General features: G+C 43.8%; 1 protein-coding gene across 10 annotated transcripts in view; it reads left to right on the forward strand.

Moving 5' to 3' along the window:
- The window catches only part of MYT1L (myelin transcription factor 1 like), a 1,127,044-nt gene that overhangs the window by 954,990 nt on the left and 153,851 nt on the right, over window positions 1–18,203 (forward strand). For all 10 annotated transcript variants that reach the window (XM_085610775.1, XM_085610782.1, XM_085610783.1 and 7 more), the window contains one exon: window positions 8,332–8,568. In XM_085610775.1, the coding sequence (XP_085466901.1) occupies window positions 8,332–8,568 (237 nt within the window). The remainder of the gene's footprint in view (window positions 1–8,331; window positions 8,569–18,203) is intronic.

Here is an 18,203-nt window from a genome sequence, read left to right on the forward strand (position 1 = left end):
GGCTTATACCGCAATACAGCGTTCCTTTGATCTAAAGCCCACTGGAGGGCTATGAACAATATCAATATTTACATGGAGCGGCGGAACTTACTAAAGAAATTAATGTTAACAAAGGAGGCATGTAACCTACAAAGGAAATGTACTATAACTTCAAGTACCAGCATGCTATACAAGCTGCTAACACCTGCTGCCTAATGGAGGGCGTTACAAAAGAACATGCTGGGCGACGCCTCCTTTGACCCCTTGCTCCTCCATGTTGAACTGCCTGTGATCAAGGAGCCAATATGCTCTGAAACGCGTAAGGCTAATTTTAAAATAATTGAATAAAGGAAACGCTGGGTGCCGTAATTATGCCGCTTGTGAGTGCGTCTTCAAACGGTGGTCCTTTGAAATACATATATATATATATATATATATATATATATATATATATATATATATATATATTATATATATGTGTGTGTGTGTGTGTTTGTGTGTGTGTGTGTGTGAAAAGTGCCTCATTGCCTTGCCACCCAGATATTGCTACCTACACTAAATCCAAAAAATACCCTTGCCACCAAAATACCCTTTCCCCTAAACCCTAAAAATACCCTTGGCACACAAATACTCTTACGTACCCTATATCCTAAAAATACCCTTGCTACCCAAATACCCTCCCTCACCCTAAACCCTAAAAAAGAACTTGCCACCCAATACTCTTCCCCACCCTAAACCCTAAGGATACCATTGCACCCAAATACCCTCACCCACCCTAAACCCTTAAACTACCCTTGCCACCCAAATACACCTACCCACCCACCACCCTAAAAATACCCTTGCCACCTAAATACCCTCACTCACCCTAAATCCCAAAAATACCCTTGCCACCCAAATACCCTTTCCCCTAAACCCTATAAATGCCCTTGCCACCAAATACCCTTAACCGCCCTAAAACCTAAAAATCCATTGCCACCCAAAAAATAAAGGTATATGCTTTGTAAAATGTTACTTTGTAAAGACATGCATTGTAAAGGCATATGCATTGTAATAGATGTATGGTAATGGTATTTCATGGTAATGACGGCATTGTAAAGGCTATTTACCCTTGTGAAGCAAGTCACTAAGCAATTGCAAAGACAAAGGTACAAACATAGCAGTGTTAGGTAATGGGAGGTGATGGAGGCAAGCAGATGTAGCTGGGTCATATCCTATGCAAGTGGATTGGGAGAATGGTGGGTCACTGGGGCAGTGATAGGGGAGGGATAAGAATGGAAAGGTTACCAGAGAGAACTATTTAAAGTCCCGTGTAACCTATCATGATATGCCATGGTTTTAACAACAGCTCATCCAGACAATAGCAACTTCTAAAAAATAAAAAATAAACAGCCAAAGGCTGAAGGGGAGCTGACCACAGACCCACTCTTCTGCACCCACAACCAAACCATGAACTTTGACTTTACAAGAAGATGCCCCTATTTTCTACAGTCAATTGCTACCAAAACATGACCAATGCACAGCCTTTTCCAACTCCTGGATTCAGCAACTTTCTCATAATTTAGGTTTACTATGTATACATATCCTCTTGACCATTAATGATTTTATGATCGATCACTTCTAGTATAACCAATTTAAGTTAACGGTGTTACCTCCGATCTCCTTTATGTGATATTCCAGTGCAATGCAGAAAACTGTACTATGAACAGAACACGGAGGTGATATTGCATACATTAAATAATCCACATCAAAAGTATTGCTTGGTGAAGCTGGAAAAAAAAACAATTCCTCCTATTTTTAAAAATGAATATGACACTTATGGGAGACAAATCTAAGAAAATTAGCATGATTGAGGTAATCAACATTTTATTTCTGACAAAAGGCGCTCAGATGGAATACTGATGCATAATGAATCAAGGTAATACTCCAGAGGCAGAGCTCGCCGTCCCAGAATGCAATCCTTCTGCACTGTTATTAGCTCCGAAGGCAGTTGCATTCTCACCAGCTCGGAAATCAAATCTCTTTTGAAGCGCGCTCTCTCTCTTGAACAGTGACGGATTGGTGTGTGTATGTGCTTCTGTGATTTATGGTTCGAATCCCAACCCCGGCTTCTAAACTATGAAGATTAGAAAAGATGGATGCTCTGTTTGGAGTGGAAGGTGGAAGGTGGGCCGCCTCCTGATTACCGCGTTAATGAATATAAGGGCCTCCGTCACTCTCGGTGAAACACAGTTAAGTTTAGAAATTTAAACTTTCACAACATTGACGAAAATATGTGAGACTTAGAATTAAGTATTTATCATTTATTCCTAAGTGTTAAATATTTCCATGAGGCAGGGTCGCCTGTGACAAAAAGTAGACCTGGCACACAAAGTAAAAATGGCCTCATTCATTGACTGCAGCATATTGTTTTGGCCAGTAGCCAGGCGTGCATTGTAGGTCTCACTTACAGGCAGCTTCAGCTTTCTGTTGGCAGTCAGGCCTATTGTGTGCAATATAGACTTAGCGCAGGTTTGTGTCTGCACCTTGCTCGTGATTCGATGGCTTTCCACTCCACTCCTGTTTGTCTAGCACAAAGAGCATTTTGGTGGTGTCACAATGTTTTTGACTGGCTGACATGTATCCTTCCTCTCCTGACTAGTGGTGGCTCACTGCTTCTGAAAGTGGTGGGGCAAATAGGCGGGAACTCCAGGAATGCCCTTAAATGGGCCACGATTAAGAGCTCTGGAATTGAGGCTGAAGGCAGTAAGAATTTCTCACACAGCTTGGCAGTGTGTTCAAATAAATAAAACAGTACAATAAAGAAATTTAAAAAAACTATGTACTTACCTACCCCTCTCCAGTCTCTGCCACAGTCCATCACAAAAAGGCAGCAAGGGGGTCTCAGCGCTAACTCCCCAGCCAATCCAGATACTGCTCTCATGCTGTTAACCAGCATGAGAGAAGAAGCAGGATTTGTCGGAGCGGGCTGGCTCAGCACCCCTACAGGCACTAGAGGGCTGTGCCTGCTCTCTACTGAGCTGTCTAAGGCAGCTCGGGTTGGAGAGGTTTAAAGTGCGCATGTCAGGCCGGCCATCACAAGACAGCAAGCCAAAGTGACATGTGCACTTTAAACTTTAGGTGTACACCCTTCCTCCTCCCATGCTGCCAGTCAGCAGTGATGGCCCCGAGCTTGTGAGCTGCACTGAAAGTAAAACGGTGATAAAATCATTGTATTCGGTTTTTTTCATGTTTGCTGCGCTGGCAGCAGGGTGGGCGGCACTCCTCTGCCCTTATGTAGGCACCGCTGCTTTGTAGCCAACTCTTAGTTGACGCCAAGGCATCAGATGCGAAAGGTGTTGCTGTATGAACAACTCTTAACTGCCTTTAAATTTGCAATATATCAGAACCTCACTACGTGTGGTCTCCAAGTCTGTTCCTGAGATTCTACACAAAACACGCGAGTATACTTGTGAACAGCAACAGTGACAAAAACAAGGTGGCACAAACATTTATAAGAAAAATAAATATGGTTTCTGGAGTAACTTGTTTTCATCAAGGGTAGTTCAAATGACAACTGTGGAAAGGGGCAGGATATGGTTCTATCACTTCATATTCTGTCCGCTTTCACTTATTTCAGAAATTCAGCTACAGAGAGTGCCAGCAACTAAGGAAGTCTACGAATTTCAAAGTCTATGAAGTTCACAGAGGCCTCCTCACTCAAACATTACCATACCTGTGCGCAGTACACCTACTTCTTTAAAATGTTTTTTGCAGAATTGTAACTTTTGTAAAACACTTCATACCCTTGAAAAGGTCCCAGGGATCTCTATGCCACTTTGCCTTTCTCTTCATTGCATTACATAAAAGCATTCTCTGACCTTTGCATCTGCTCACAACAGGGCCTTAAGTGGGACGAAAAGGTGAGGGTGCTCTATAAGGGGTGTGGCCTATTTAATTAGGGGCTATGCTTAAACATATAAACACATGTCTGCGATTCCCATAGTGTGACAGCCAGCTGGTATTTTGGTGCCCCTCTTTTATTCCTTCCAAATAAATAACAAAACAACTGCCATGCACCTAAAACCAGCTGGACCATAGGCCTTGTCGATGGATGTTAGCTGTTAGATACATGAGTAACAACAATGATTATTTTGTAAATTAATTAATATTTGAATACTGAAAATGTTTAACTTCTGAAATTGTGGCCTGTGAATTAAATATTACTGAGGCCTCTGGGTGGGGGGGGAGGGGGTTGGTGCTCTTCGTAGTGTTTCAATCACTCCTGTTCTCTTCACTCTGTTAGACAAGTAGGGTCTTTATCTCTCAATCTCTCCCATCTGCATATCTTGCACCTCATCTCTTTCCTCTTCAGCATCCTTTTCTCACTCTCTCCTGAATGCACTTCCTCGCATCTCCTTCACTTCACCTCCCCAAAACACACAGCGCACTCACTCACCTGTAAGCGCAGCATTTTCTTTTACTATCGCCGTGTCAATATTTTGACCACTGCGCACCTTCTTTACGCACATTTACACAAATTCACAACTGAAACTGGAATAGGTGATCATAGCTCTGAGTGCTCTGCAGAGAGCCAAGGATTGGATTGCCTATCTGACCCAATGATGGCACTGTAGTGACGTCAGCCTCAACTTCAGAACCCAGTTAAAACACCTGAAGGCGACTCTTCTAAAGTATGCAATTTACAAGAGAAATATACTATGTGATTAAAAAATACAGAAACAGAATATCCTGGAAACGCTAACACTCTTAGTTAAAGGTGAAATATAAATAGGAACAGCATTGTTGTCGAGGATTGCCTTAATGTTTTAGATTCATTGCTCATTAATCGGTCAGTATTTTTGCCATTAAAGTTTAGGACATAAATATAGGGCCCGATAGGGTCCCGTTTCAATGTCCTTTTTTAATTACTACCGGATCTGAGACCCGGAGGGATCCGGCCCACTTAAAGTCCTTGCTGACACCTAGCAACAGAGAGCAACGCCTGTGAAACGCATCACCACACTCCGCCTGCACTGTGGTACTTTTTGGTGCCACAAAACACCGCAGGAAACCTTAGTTATGAGTTTGTGAATACTGAGGAAAGACACCAGTAGCCAGTGATTTAACTGGGATAAACATGGGGTGTGGGTGGGAGTGCTCGAAGAGTGACCTTAGCTTGTATAAGACACCTCTGCAAAACGAGCTGCCTATGTAACTAATGGCCGGGCCTAGGCATGTGAAACAAGAGCAGAATGGCAAATCGCACGGGAGTTAATTACCTTTCTATTCCCCTGTGTGAATTTCTCCTCTGTCACTGACACGAGACCTTTCAGTTTTTTTGTCTTCTCTTTGTTCATGTCCCTTATTTTTATTTTTTAATTTTCCTGTTCTGCTTTTTTTTCTCGTCCTAGGAGAGGTCGGGAGCTACGAGAACCGAGTAACGTCTCTTCTTGTTTCTGCTGACCCAACATTTGCAGGGGCATGGTAACATGGCAAAATTCAGGACACTGTAGACGTGTTACGCTGCCCTTGCAAGGGCACATTCCACCGTCAATATCATTTCGTTCTCCACGCCCCACTTCCCGGGCATGCTGTAGAGCTCCATTTGAAAGGCTCTTGTAAAACGAAGTAAAATAAGCTGTTGAAAGTGCTTGTACTACACAAGGTTAACCTTAAAATTAAACTCCCCGCCCTATTGAACAATACCACACACCACGCATGCAAAGACATAGACCTAAACAAAAACATAACAAGTAAAAACATAAACACACCAAGCAAGCATACAAAGTTAGCAGACCAGACGTAGGAGGGTTCCCTTCACCCTTTCATCCTCCTTCCATTCATCAATCAATCCTTTCACCCTTCTGTCTATTCATCCATTCATTTGTCAATCCCTTCACCTTTCCATTCATACTTTCACATTTCTATTTATTCATCAGTCTCCATCACTTACATTTTCATCCACCAATCATATCCACCCAGAGAAACAACCATCCTTTCACCCCATCACATGTCCTTCCCCCCTTCCCCATCTGACCCTTCATCCAACCATTCATTCACCCTTTCACCAATTAATCCTTTCACCTTACAGCCATCCTTTTGCCCTTCCATCTATCAATCATTTCACTCTTTCACTATATCCTTCCATTAGTTTACTCTTACTTTCACCGTTCCATCCTACCTTTCAACTTTTTTCCCATTTTCCTTTCACAGTTCCTTTCTCCTTCCATTCTTTCTTTCGTATTTCCATCCACCTATCTATAGTCTCATCCTTGTTTTTCTTTATTTTTTCTCTCATGTACAGTTTTTCTATGTCTCACTCTGTGTTATTAATTATTTTTATTATTCCATTAGTTCTCTTTCTTGCCTTCCTTTGGTTGGCATGTCAGTCCCACACCCCTCTGCCACGGTGCTTCCCAACTATAATTTATTAGCATTTTGTCTGCAGGCAGAAAAGGCCCACAAAGGACTAATGTTTTATTGGAACAGAGTTCATCATCCTATAGGTCCCATTGGCAGGCCACACTTATGCTTCTTAAGTGGGAGGTTCACTACGCCACTGGTACCACACAGGGCTTAGTTTGAGCTGTTGGGTTCCAGTGCTCAGCACCAGCACTTCATTGGTTTCCGGTACTCGGCACTGGCACTTAAGTATCATCACGACACTTATGGCACTCTGCCACATGGTGGCGCTGCTCATCTAATTTAGAGATGAGCAAAACAATGGTTCTCTATAAATACAATATACATTAAAAAAATTCTAATACCTACCTCCCCAGCCATACCTTTAGGTTTGGGGGTCTGGAATAACCTGAACTGTTGCACTTGGAGGTGAGAGAGATGTTTAGTAGTTGTTTTGGTGCTGTCATTTGGCAGAGATGATGGGGAAAGGGGTGGTGCAAGCTGCAGTGGCTCCTGGTTAGGGCCCTGATACTTTTTACAAATTAAGCACTGGTACCACCGATGTACCCACATTGCGATGGAGAAAAGAGGTAGGTACTGTGCTAAAATCAACCATCAGACAACATCAAAATCATGCTGCATGTGATTTTCTAAGTCATTTAAACAATAGTGAAAGTGAACAAATGAGAGTAATTGGCATTTGCACATGTTTAAGCACTAGTGCTGATTTACAGCTGAGAATACATTCCATTTATTCACGCTTTGCGCCCACACTTACCACCAGATTTTAGCTAGTGGCACCTGCAAACCACAGAAATAATGTACACAATATAGTGTGCAAACCGTAGTCTCGTAGTCCTAATTTTTGCGATAATGTAAAACCCAGTGTTGGCTGGCTTCTACTGAGGGGTGGGGGATTGGCAAATAGGAGGGCGGGTGCCCACACACTCAAATAAAATAAAAATAATAATTTAAATGAAAACACTTACTGGATCCAGACGGCACAACGCCTTTCTCGCTCCGGACCTCTTCTGCTGAGACTACAGTGCGGTCCCCAGCAAGCTTCCTCCACCAATCCTGGTGCTGCTCACATGCTGTTAACCAGCGCACTGGAGGCCTGCACTTGCTCTCAACCTAGCTGTCTTAAGACAGCTGGGTTGAGAGGTTTAAAATGCGGATGTCTGGCTGGCTGTCCCAAGATGTCCAGGCAAGAGATATGCACACTTTTAACAGTGCACAGGCAGCCCTCTGCCTACCACTCCTCCCTGCTGCCACTCAGCAGGTTACGCCCCTTCCTTACACTCGGTTCAGGATGGGATGATGAACAATAAAATGGCAGTGAATTACCATTTTTTTGTTCACCTCTGGGGCTTTGGGGGGGCACTTAAGTGGGGCAATGCTCCAATGGTGGAACTGCCCCTGCTCCTGAAGCCAGATTTGCCTGTGTTCAATGGTGAACTGGCATCTGGAGTCAACCCTTAAAGTCAGGAGAAAGCTGCCTAGAGGTTTGCCAGTGGATGCCACAGGAATGTCCAACTGCCAGACTCTCCCTTTCTGCTTCTAAAGCCTGAACTCCAGTGTAGCTTCCACCGAGGAAGGCTGCATGAAGATGGCACGCGGAGACCCTACTCTGATGCTTTGTATAACCTAACAGCTGGTCCCTATTAACGTGATGTGACCATGAAACGTGTCATCACCCCAAAAAACATTCTGACAATGAAACGTATTAATGATGTGAGGATGCATACCTGAGGGGCATTAATAACGTACAAGCGAAAGAACCAATGCTGGATTACAGGTAAGGTACAGGACAGGAGTACTTTAAATGTACAGAGACATAAGATAGCCTGCACTTTTAGTCAATAGTTATATATCTGCATTAGCAAAACGGAATGAGGGGGGAAGACATTTGAAAGCTGTGAGCAGTTCATATGAAAAGATGATTTAACTGCATCATTTTTCATTGGACAGAATCCTGACACTGACGCTGATGAAAATGGAACGCTGGATCTAAGCGTCAGCAAAGCGCGACAACGAGACGGCTGCTGCACCATTCTGACTCCTCTGGAGCCGATGTCACCACAGCGGCAGGCGGTGATGAATAGCCGGTGCTACCAAATGAATGAGGAGGACTGCTGGGACTTACCGGTAGACTACACTAAACTGAAAGCCAGACGGATAGACGAAGATGATTCCAAGGAGATTAATGTATGTCTTTTTCCTCTGGAGCATTTTTCACTGCAATCTGTTTGCCTTAATTTTTAAAGATTTCTCACAATGACTACTAGAAAGGAAAAGGCACCCCCCGCAGACCTCAAGGAATTTGGTGATGGGAAGTACGGGTTATTGACTTGCTCAGATCACAAAACATAGGTGTGACCATGTGGCTGCTTCATATCAGTCATATTTTGAGCCAAAATGTGATACTTTTCTTCTGGCTCAAGACTGGACTTATGCAAGCAGGTGATAAGCACTCTATCCTGTCCCCTCCTCTAAAGGTTTCGGATAATGTGCCTCTGTCTTTGACTACATCGCCTTTGTTGTACTGCCATCATCATTAGCATGAAAATGGTGTACATTAGCTTTGACATCCATCAGAAAAATACATTATGCATCTTTTTTGCCTGCTTAAAACAGGAGCTATTCATTATTCAACTTGTGGATATTTTCATTATGTGTAATTTATACGTGTGAGTATGGGGGCACCTAATTCTCTGCTGATGACTCCTAGACTTCATGTCTCATGAAGTGCTTTTTAAAGGATGCTGCAGTGTACATTCACTGAAACCCAGGGCCTTACGCTAGCCAAGTGCCATCCCCCGTAGCCTGCTCACCCCAGAACCTTGCAAAGGTGTAAGGGAGTGCCTCTCAACAGCTTTCTGTAGAGATAAACCAGTTATGGTTTGCTGTCCCTTTCCTTCAACATGCTTCTTTCAAACCACTAAAAAATGTTGTTGGGGAAGGGAATGGGATTTCAGCAATCCCACCATGTGGGAGCAACACGAACTCCAACCCAAAAATAAAAAGTAAATGGATCAAAGAAATGAACATTCTACTCCAAAACAAACATATTTGCCTTAGAGTGATTCCAATCCTAAACAAACATTTCCAGTCAAAAAAAGGGTGCCCCTTAAGGAAGAGGCAGGCAGGTAGGATATGTTCCAGTAACTTTATTCACGGGGGCTGCATGCAGGTTTTGACAAAAACGTCAACGTGGGCTAACTGCCATATATATATATATATATATATATATATATATATATATATATATATCAATGAAAGTCCCACTTTACCAAAGATGAAAGCAGGCAGCAGCAGCCAGGAGCCAATGAAGGTATTTATTAGGCAGAGATGTGCACTGGACGACGCGTTTCGGTGGACACAGCCACCTTCTTCATATAGATTTAGATATGTATAGATATATAGATATATTTCTTATGCTTCCAAAGCCATGTGTAATCAAGGTGATGACACCTTCAAGTTTAGATGTATGTGCAAGAATCTCAGACCCACTTTAACATTGTAGGCAAACTGGGAATCGCAAAATCACCCAAGCAAAAACTATTGGGTTGGTTATGTTACCAGGACAGTCCACTTTAGCTGACATGCAAAATTACCAGGCCATACTGGACTTAGCATGTTAAAAGGCCAGGTCTAGCATTTAACTTGCTGCAGAGACATAATAATTTAAATCAATTTATGCTTAAAACAATCCTGCCACTTTTACAGATAAATTACCAACAGAATCCTCGAAAACTCTAGTTATGGGATTCTTCAAATGCTGCATTATAATATACATCATCTTTTCCTATCACATATTATAGGATTGTATTGAGTGTAAATGCAGGATCATGTAAAACCTGCTTAAAACGGCTCTCTGTTGGCTCCCAGTGAATTACAATATTACATTTTAAATCTTCTCCACAATGCATTAAACCTACAAACCATATTCACACTATCCAGGTGAAACCTGGAAAGTGTGAATAACATCACTGCATCTGCTATTGCTGATTTACATTTGCAAAATGAAAAGTATGTTAAAGAGATATACAGAGCAAAACTTGACTAAAATATATTCTATAAGAATCTAATGACTTCCATGTACGAGCAGATATTAATTCTAAAGAAAGTATAATATATATGGTCTTTTTTCACAGCATTGCATTGTTTTCACAGGGCTCAGCTGCACGTGCCTCATTTATAAAAACACAAATAATTGCACTTTAGAGATGTTCAGTACCTTTTTACCCTATTCACTTATGCCTAAAGATGTTGTGCGTCCAATAGGAGGTCACCAAATGATTGAAGTACACAATCACCTTCATATTTACTACATAAGAATAAAATAGATCCATTATGGAAAATGAGAAATGTATGTCTTATGTTATCTTGAAAAGGGGGTCCAGCTCATAGTGAGGCAAATGCAATCAGCAAGTTCATGAGTTTTGGAGTGCGATGCAAGTGTAAGTGAATGCACAGACAATTCATTAATGAGTCACTCACACCTGGCAATATGCAATTGATCTGAAAATGTATTGGTCATCAGCTAATAAGATGAAGTTGCCACTCATGTTAACAAGGTTGAAATCATCAAGAGATCATCAATGGATTTGAAGATGTAATGGTGCCACGTACATCACATATCACATAAGACAATTGACAGATATTCACATGAAACACTGCACATACCTTTACTGAAATTCTATAAATGTCAAGGCAAAGCGATTTAAAGAGTATAAAGTTCTTAATCTCAGATTTAATATCACCATTTTGGAAAACCACCACTGTCAGTAAAATGTATCTGACAGATACAAGTGCTTCACTTACGACCCTTCTATCATTTTGGATTTTTTCCACTGACCACTGGCGCAGGTGGACTGCCAACAATGACAAAAGAGAGGGTTGGCTTGGAAGGAAAGGGGTGTATGGTTTATATTCATGCTGCAATAAATGTGAATTATGCTGATCATGGTTACATTCTGAATTCCCTCACTTAAATTCACCATATAGTGATATTTGTGGGTAGAGAAGCAAAAACAGAATCTTCCCCTTTGGCATCCCTTTTAGGTCTAACCAAAAGACAGCTGTGGCTGTCTTGCGTTCTTTGTTTTCCCAAAAATATCAGATAAAAATGCATATATAGAGACTCTTAATCAACATTCATTTGCTACTGGTCTGTTCAAATGCCAATAAAATAGACCACTCTCCCATCCATAGCAAATTATTGATCAGTGGGCCAGCCAACTTCAGCCTCTGGATACCTTCTCATTGATTGACAGCATTTTTCTCTTGCACATGCACGTGCATACACCTAAAAAATTGTTCTCAAAGAACAAAATGTTTTGGATACTTGTAATTCCCAATAACTGCTAGTCCAAATGTATAAAGGGTGTCATCAACTATTTTCATAACACCCAAGACATTTATTAAAAGTTGCATTGTTGAATAATCACTATTAAGGAGCTTTGGCAATTTAATCATCTATTAGAAAAACAAGCACAAGGCATTCGAGTGGCCAGAGCAAATATGCCGATTTCTAGGTTGAAGCCGCACACACAAGCTTTGTGATTGACATTTCAAGCAACTGTTTCTGACCTGAGAAGAGCCTCTAGTAACAACGTGAGGAACTGCAGCTGCTTTGTAACCCTTGTACTTCTTTCCAATACACTGGTGTTACAGTTATATACAATCATTGTGTGCACAAAATCTAGGATGTTAGAGTCAACCCAGAAACGTTGTGCAGTTGCCATTCTCCGTTGGGGTGCACTTTTTTGAGGAAAACTTGGACAAAGGAGCAAAGCAATGCTGTATGTATTTTCTTAGCATGTTAATGTTGTGTGCCTTTTTGCATTACTTGTTCTTCCAAAGTGTAAGTAGACACTCAGGAAGAGCTATGACACCATTGTACTCTTCTGTGAGGAGACCTCTGTTGGTAGTACGGTGCAACTGCAGCTTTCCATCTCCTTCACCATGGTACTCTTCTGTGAGGACCTCTTTTGGTAGTAGAGTCCACCTACATTTCACTCTTCTGTGAAGACCTCTGTATGTAGTATAGTGCACTTGCAGCTTTCCATCTCCGTTACACTCTTCTGTGAGGACCTCTATTGGTAGTGTTGTGCAACTACAGCTTTCAAACACCATTGTATTCTCCTCTGAAAGCAACTGATCACAGCACACTACCAACAAGCTTTCCATCTACATTGGATTCTTCCGTGAGGGCATCTGTAGGCTGCTTGCTAGCACTTCGCTGAGACTGTAGAAAATGTGGACACAGATACATGACAATGCTGTTAGCATTATCCCAAGATGTCATCTTTGTCAGTACCTGACTCATGCCTTTGTTTTGTAAGGTGCTGCATAACTCACTCTTCTGAATTCTAAATATGATTAGTGCAAAGGAGTCAGATTCAATTTATTGTGGTCTGGTACTGCTATTCCTGTGTAGGGTTGCAAATAACAGAATGCAAGGAAAAAGTTGAACTGAATCATTATCTGTTCACCCAGGAAGAGCTGTGACACTCAGAAAGTGCTGCCATCCTCTGAGTTTTATGCCTCCTCCTGCCCTCCTTCAGCATTAATCTTTTATAAGAGACTGTGGAGCTCAAGTTCTGTCTCTTCCCTACATTATAACTTTACATGAGCACATCTGTCTTCCCTGCAATACAACTGTGGAAGCTTAAAATAATAAGATACACATCAGTAAGGTTCCAATTGTAGCTTTAACATTACGAGAAGCGTAGTACCAAACCGGACTTGCTCAATTTACAGTAGTTGAAATGGGTTTTTATAGATTAAAATACATATTGCACACATTACACAGATCATACACAACCAGTGAGAGCCAGTTGCACGGTGAAACAATAGGGTTTTTCCACTCATTTATCCAATCATTAATCAGAAGAAGGTTCTTAGCAATGGATGGGTATTGATGTATAAAATCAGCAAGCAAAGCATAGCAACAGCTTGTCAAAAACACTTGTGACATTATCTTTTCTCAAGTTCCTGCTGTCAGAGCAATGTACAGACAGTTCAAGTTCATTTAGAGGTCAACAAGCCTGTGCACCTTCTGCAGGCTTGCTCCTACTGAGTGTCACAAAATGGAACCTGAAACAAAATGGATTCCACACAATTGCAGTCTTTCTTCTGTGAGGACATCTGTCGGTAGCACAGCGCAAATCCAGCTTTCCATCTCCATTGTATTCTTTTGTATGGACATCTTCTGGCTATATACTGCAACTCCAGCTTTCAAGTAATTGTATTTGAGGGCTTCTGCTGGCTGTTTAGAAATCTGCAGCTTTTCTGGTCCAACAATGGTTGTCAGTAGCAACCTCATGGAGCTCCGGGTAAAAGGAGGACCAGCCTTTTACATTTTTGGGTTGTGTGGAGGCCTTCTAGTCCACTGCTGACAAAAGCAAATAAAAACAGTTTCTTGCAGTAAAAAGTCCATGATTAAGATAAAGAATTAATTATGTGATGACAGAGTTTGCTTTTCCGATATTAAATATTTCCTCATGTGGTCCATAAAAAGCAAAGACACATCTAAGCGGTTAGAAAGACGTGAGAAAAAAAGCTAATGTTGGATGATCCAAGATGCGTTTCATGATGTCTCAAGCCAATAGCGGAAGAGGGCTGACTTGAAGCCCCTTTCTAAATGTGTGGAGTATGGATTGAATACAATATGTTTGCCAAAATGTTGCAAACGCATGCCAAATGTGAAACTGGGGCAGGCACAATTACACAATCAATCAGGGTACTTGTAAAGCGCGCTACTTACCTGTGAGGGTCTCAAGGCGCGGAGGGGGGGGGTGCCGCTACTGCTCGAAGAGCCAGGTCTTGAGGAGTCTTCTGAAGGCGAGTAGGTCTTGGGTCTGTCGTAGGTGGGTTGGGAGGGTGTTCCAGGTCTTGGCGGCAAGGTAGAAGAAGGATCTGCCGCCGGCGGTGGTACGTTGGATGCGGGGGACAGCTGCGAGGGCGAGGCTGGCGGAGAAGAGCTGGCGGGTGGGGGTGTAGAAGCTGAGTCTGCTGTTCAGGTAGGCTGGTCCGGCGTTGTGGAGTGCTTTGTGTGTGTGGGTGAGGAGCTTGAAGGTGATCCTCTTGTCAATGGGGAGCCAGTGCAGGTCTCTCAGGAGGGGGGTGATGTGGCTGCGGTGGGGGCCGTTGACGATCAGTCGGGCGGAGGCGTTTTGGATACGTTGTAGCCGCTGTTGGTATTTGGCTGGGATTCCTGCGTAGAGTGTGTTGCCCTAGTCCAGTCTGCTGCTGACGAGGGCCTGAGTCATGGTTCTTCTTGTTTCGGTCGGGATCCACTTGTAGATCTGGCGGAGCGTGCGTAGGGTGTTGTAGCAGGAGGGGGAGACGGCGATGACCTGCTTGGACATGGAGAGGGAGGAGTCGAGGATGAATCCTAGGTTGCGTGCGTGGTCGGTGGGTGTCGGTGCTGTCCCCAGAGCGGTCGGCCACCAGGAGTCGTCCCAGGCTGAGGGGGTGGGTCCGAGGATGAGGACCTCCGTCTTGTCCGAGTTCACTTTCAGACGGCTGCTCCTCATCCAGTCGGCGATTGCCTTCATACCCTCGTGGATGTTGGTTTTGGCGGTGTGAGGGTCCTTGGTGAGGGAGAGGATGAGCTGGGTGTCGTCGGCGTAGGAGATGATGTTGAGGTTGTGGTGGCGGGCCACTTGTGCGAGGGGGGCCATGTAGATGTTGAACAGCGCCGGGCACAGCGTCGGGCTGAGGGATGAGCCCTGGGGGACGCCGCAGATGATGTCGGTGGCTTCTGACCGGAAAGGTGGGAGGTGAACGCTCTGGGTTCTGCCGGAAAGGAAGGACGTGGTCCAGTCAAGGGCCTTCTCTTGGATTCCGGCTTCTTGGAGGCGTGTCTTTAGGGTGCGGTGGCAGACCGTGTCGAATGCGGCTGACAGGTCCAGGAGGATGAGGGCTGATGTTTCGCCGTTGTCCAGTTGGCGTCTGATGGCGTCTATAAACCTATAAACATACATTCTCATTCTTTTATTACATTTATAATACATTCAATATTGGCATATAAAAGACACAGTCAAGGCCAGACCTGTTAGATTTGCCAATGCTTGTTGTAGTTGGTTACTTAGTTAAACTGTGCCAGTGATGATGTAGTCCTTGAAATTTAAATGTCTTCCTAGTTAATGTAGTGTGTTCTACTGCCCTCACAGGTTAGAGTGTGCTCTAAACTTACCTAAAATATATTAAAATAATGTGAAATTAAAAAAAAGTAAATTAACACAATCTACACGGTTATCTAGTGGATGAAGAATGAAACAGTATAAAAAATAATGCACAGATTGCCATCTCGTTTCCAAAAAGAAGCTAAACATGATTTTCTGTCCACGGATATTTCAATGAGAATTCCCTTCTTTTCCCTTTTTATTATTTTGAGGAAGACTTAATTACTAAACAGTCTCATGCATCTACGTGAAATCACAGATAAACTTTAAAATACAAATTTAAAGAACAGTTACTAAACAAACAAGCATTTGCAATGCAAATTGGTCTCGCATTTGTGAGAGTTAGAGGTATTGGCGTTGTAAATGAGAATGTGTTTTACCCATGTGTTTTGGATTGGAGTGTATGTGTGTGGAGTGGAATTATGTGGCTTGGAATTGTTAGTTTGGGAATGGTATGTGGTGGAATTGTCTTGTATGGATTTGTGTAGTGGAATTATGTGGCATGGTGTGTAATGGAAAAATGTGGATAGTAATTATATGGTATTAAGTGTACTTGAATTATGTGGAGTGGGATTGTGTGTTAGAGTGTAATTATATGGAATGGCATTTTGTGTGGTGGAGTGGTATGTTGTGGAGTTTAATTATGTGGTGTGTTGAATTATGTGGCATGATGTGGAATTTTGTGGTGTGGATTGGATGTATGTAGTTGTGTTGTTGAGTTGAAATATGTTGTTTGTTGTGGAATCATGTGTTATGGAATGGAAATGTGTAGAGTTGAATTGTGTGGCATGGAAGTGTGTGGCGCTGAGTGACATTTGTGTTAACAAATTTTACGGGGGGCTTGAACAATGCACATTTATAGGGGATATTCTTCTAGTAGGAAACATGTTGGCGTTAGTCTCAAACCAATATGGAGAGAGTTTGAACTCCTCAGCTATCAGCCAAGCACAGTACCAGATGGTGCTAATGGATGGGAGGGAGAGGAATGAACAACTAGAAAACCTGGATTAATCGCCGCTTCACCGCTTAACCTATTTGTGTGATATTAGGCAAAGATTGTATTTCACTGATCCTCCTTTTTCTTCATTATCGCATATGAAAGGACTTTCAAATACTTTAGTTCAGGATACTAGCTGCACAAAAACCTATTCTGTTTGACTGAAAAGACTATAATGTTGCTCTGTATCTAAGAATCTGGGCCAAATACAGGGTTCACATTACAGCTGTTGCCTGTTAGTTCACTAAAGGCACTGTTGCCATAGTGGGTACGGAGGCAGAAATGGCTCTAAGTTCATTTTTAAAATCTATTACTTTTAATAAGTACTTCTCAGTGCAGTGCTATAAAGCGACGTCTTAACGTCAAAGATACCACGTTAAAGTAATAGTTTTTATTTTTTAATTTTAATCAGCTCTCTCTGTTTATTTGTTGGCTCGCCCGTCTTTAAAAAAGGACAGGAACATAACTAGAGGGGAACTAAGTAGCTCTGGGGTTTGGCACGTACTAACTAGCTTGCTTGCCGACTCAAATTAGACCCATCGTTGCTGTTGGACAGGCCACACGAAGGGCTTGCGCCCTCCCCGCATGACAGGGCCCAAGCCCCGGCCCCCCAGGCGCGGCCCACGAGAATCACCCGCACCCCGTCTCCCGACGGAACTCCTGCCCTCGGACCTCCCTGTAGCACGGGCCCAAGCCACCACCGGCTCCCTCGGCCGGGTCAAGCCGCCATCTTGGGCCCTGCGCCACGAGGCCGCGTGGCCTCCCCCCGACCCTAACCCTGGGCCTGGCCGGCCCCGACATCCCGGCACCACCATCCACCCAGGAGGTGAGCGGATCACTTGGCAGGTCAATGGGAGGACGAAGTGCCAAGGACTCTCCCCCGCCAGGTGACGATCGCCTCCAGCTCCCCCAGGCACCGGCTCCACCCCCCCGCTGGGTGTCTGGACACCTTCATCCCGGACCCTCCGACCCCCAAGTGCGAGGGTCCGGACATCAAAGGGCACCTGCCCTATAACTGGAGCAGCGGCGGAGCAGGAAGGCAGTTGTATCCTGGAGTCGAGAGACACCGAGAGAACTCAGCCTTGACGGACTACTGGCGCTGCCGTAGCCCTATCTTGTGATCTATCGTCCTGCCTGCTGGCGCTGCCGCGGCCTTCTGCAACATCCATCCTCGTCGGGACCTGCTGGCGCTGCCGCGGCCCGTTGTAACGACCATCTTCACCGGGACCTGCTGGCGCTGCCGCGGACCGTACATCGACCATCTTCTCTGGGACCTGCTGGCGCTGCCGCGGCCCGTGTATCGACCATCTTCACTGGGACCTGCTGGCGCTGCCGCGGCCCGTACCAGCTAGACCACCTAAGCTCGAGGATTGTGAGCTACCCACCATACCACCTCAACTACCAGACTGGTAACCAGACTGTCCCGCTACCCCTTTTCCCATCTTGAAAGACTTGAATCGAGGGGACCCCTGAGTCCAGACCTCCTTGTACCTTTTCATCGTACCTTAAGAAGTGCTTATAAAGAACGCTAACTCATCTCCTTGTGTGGTATCTGTCTGTGGGGGGGAAGTTATTTGTCTGTACGATCGCTGGAGACGGCTCTCCCCGGAGACCTCTCCCCTTGTCCTCGGCCGACCCTCCCGGTCCGT

Source organism: Triturus cristatus, chromosome 6 (genome assembly GCF_964204655.1).
Source record: "Triturus cristatus chromosome 6, aTriCri1.1, whole genome shotgun sequence".
NCBI lineage: Eukaryota > Metazoa > Chordata > Amphibia > Caudata > Salamandridae > Triturus > Triturus cristatus.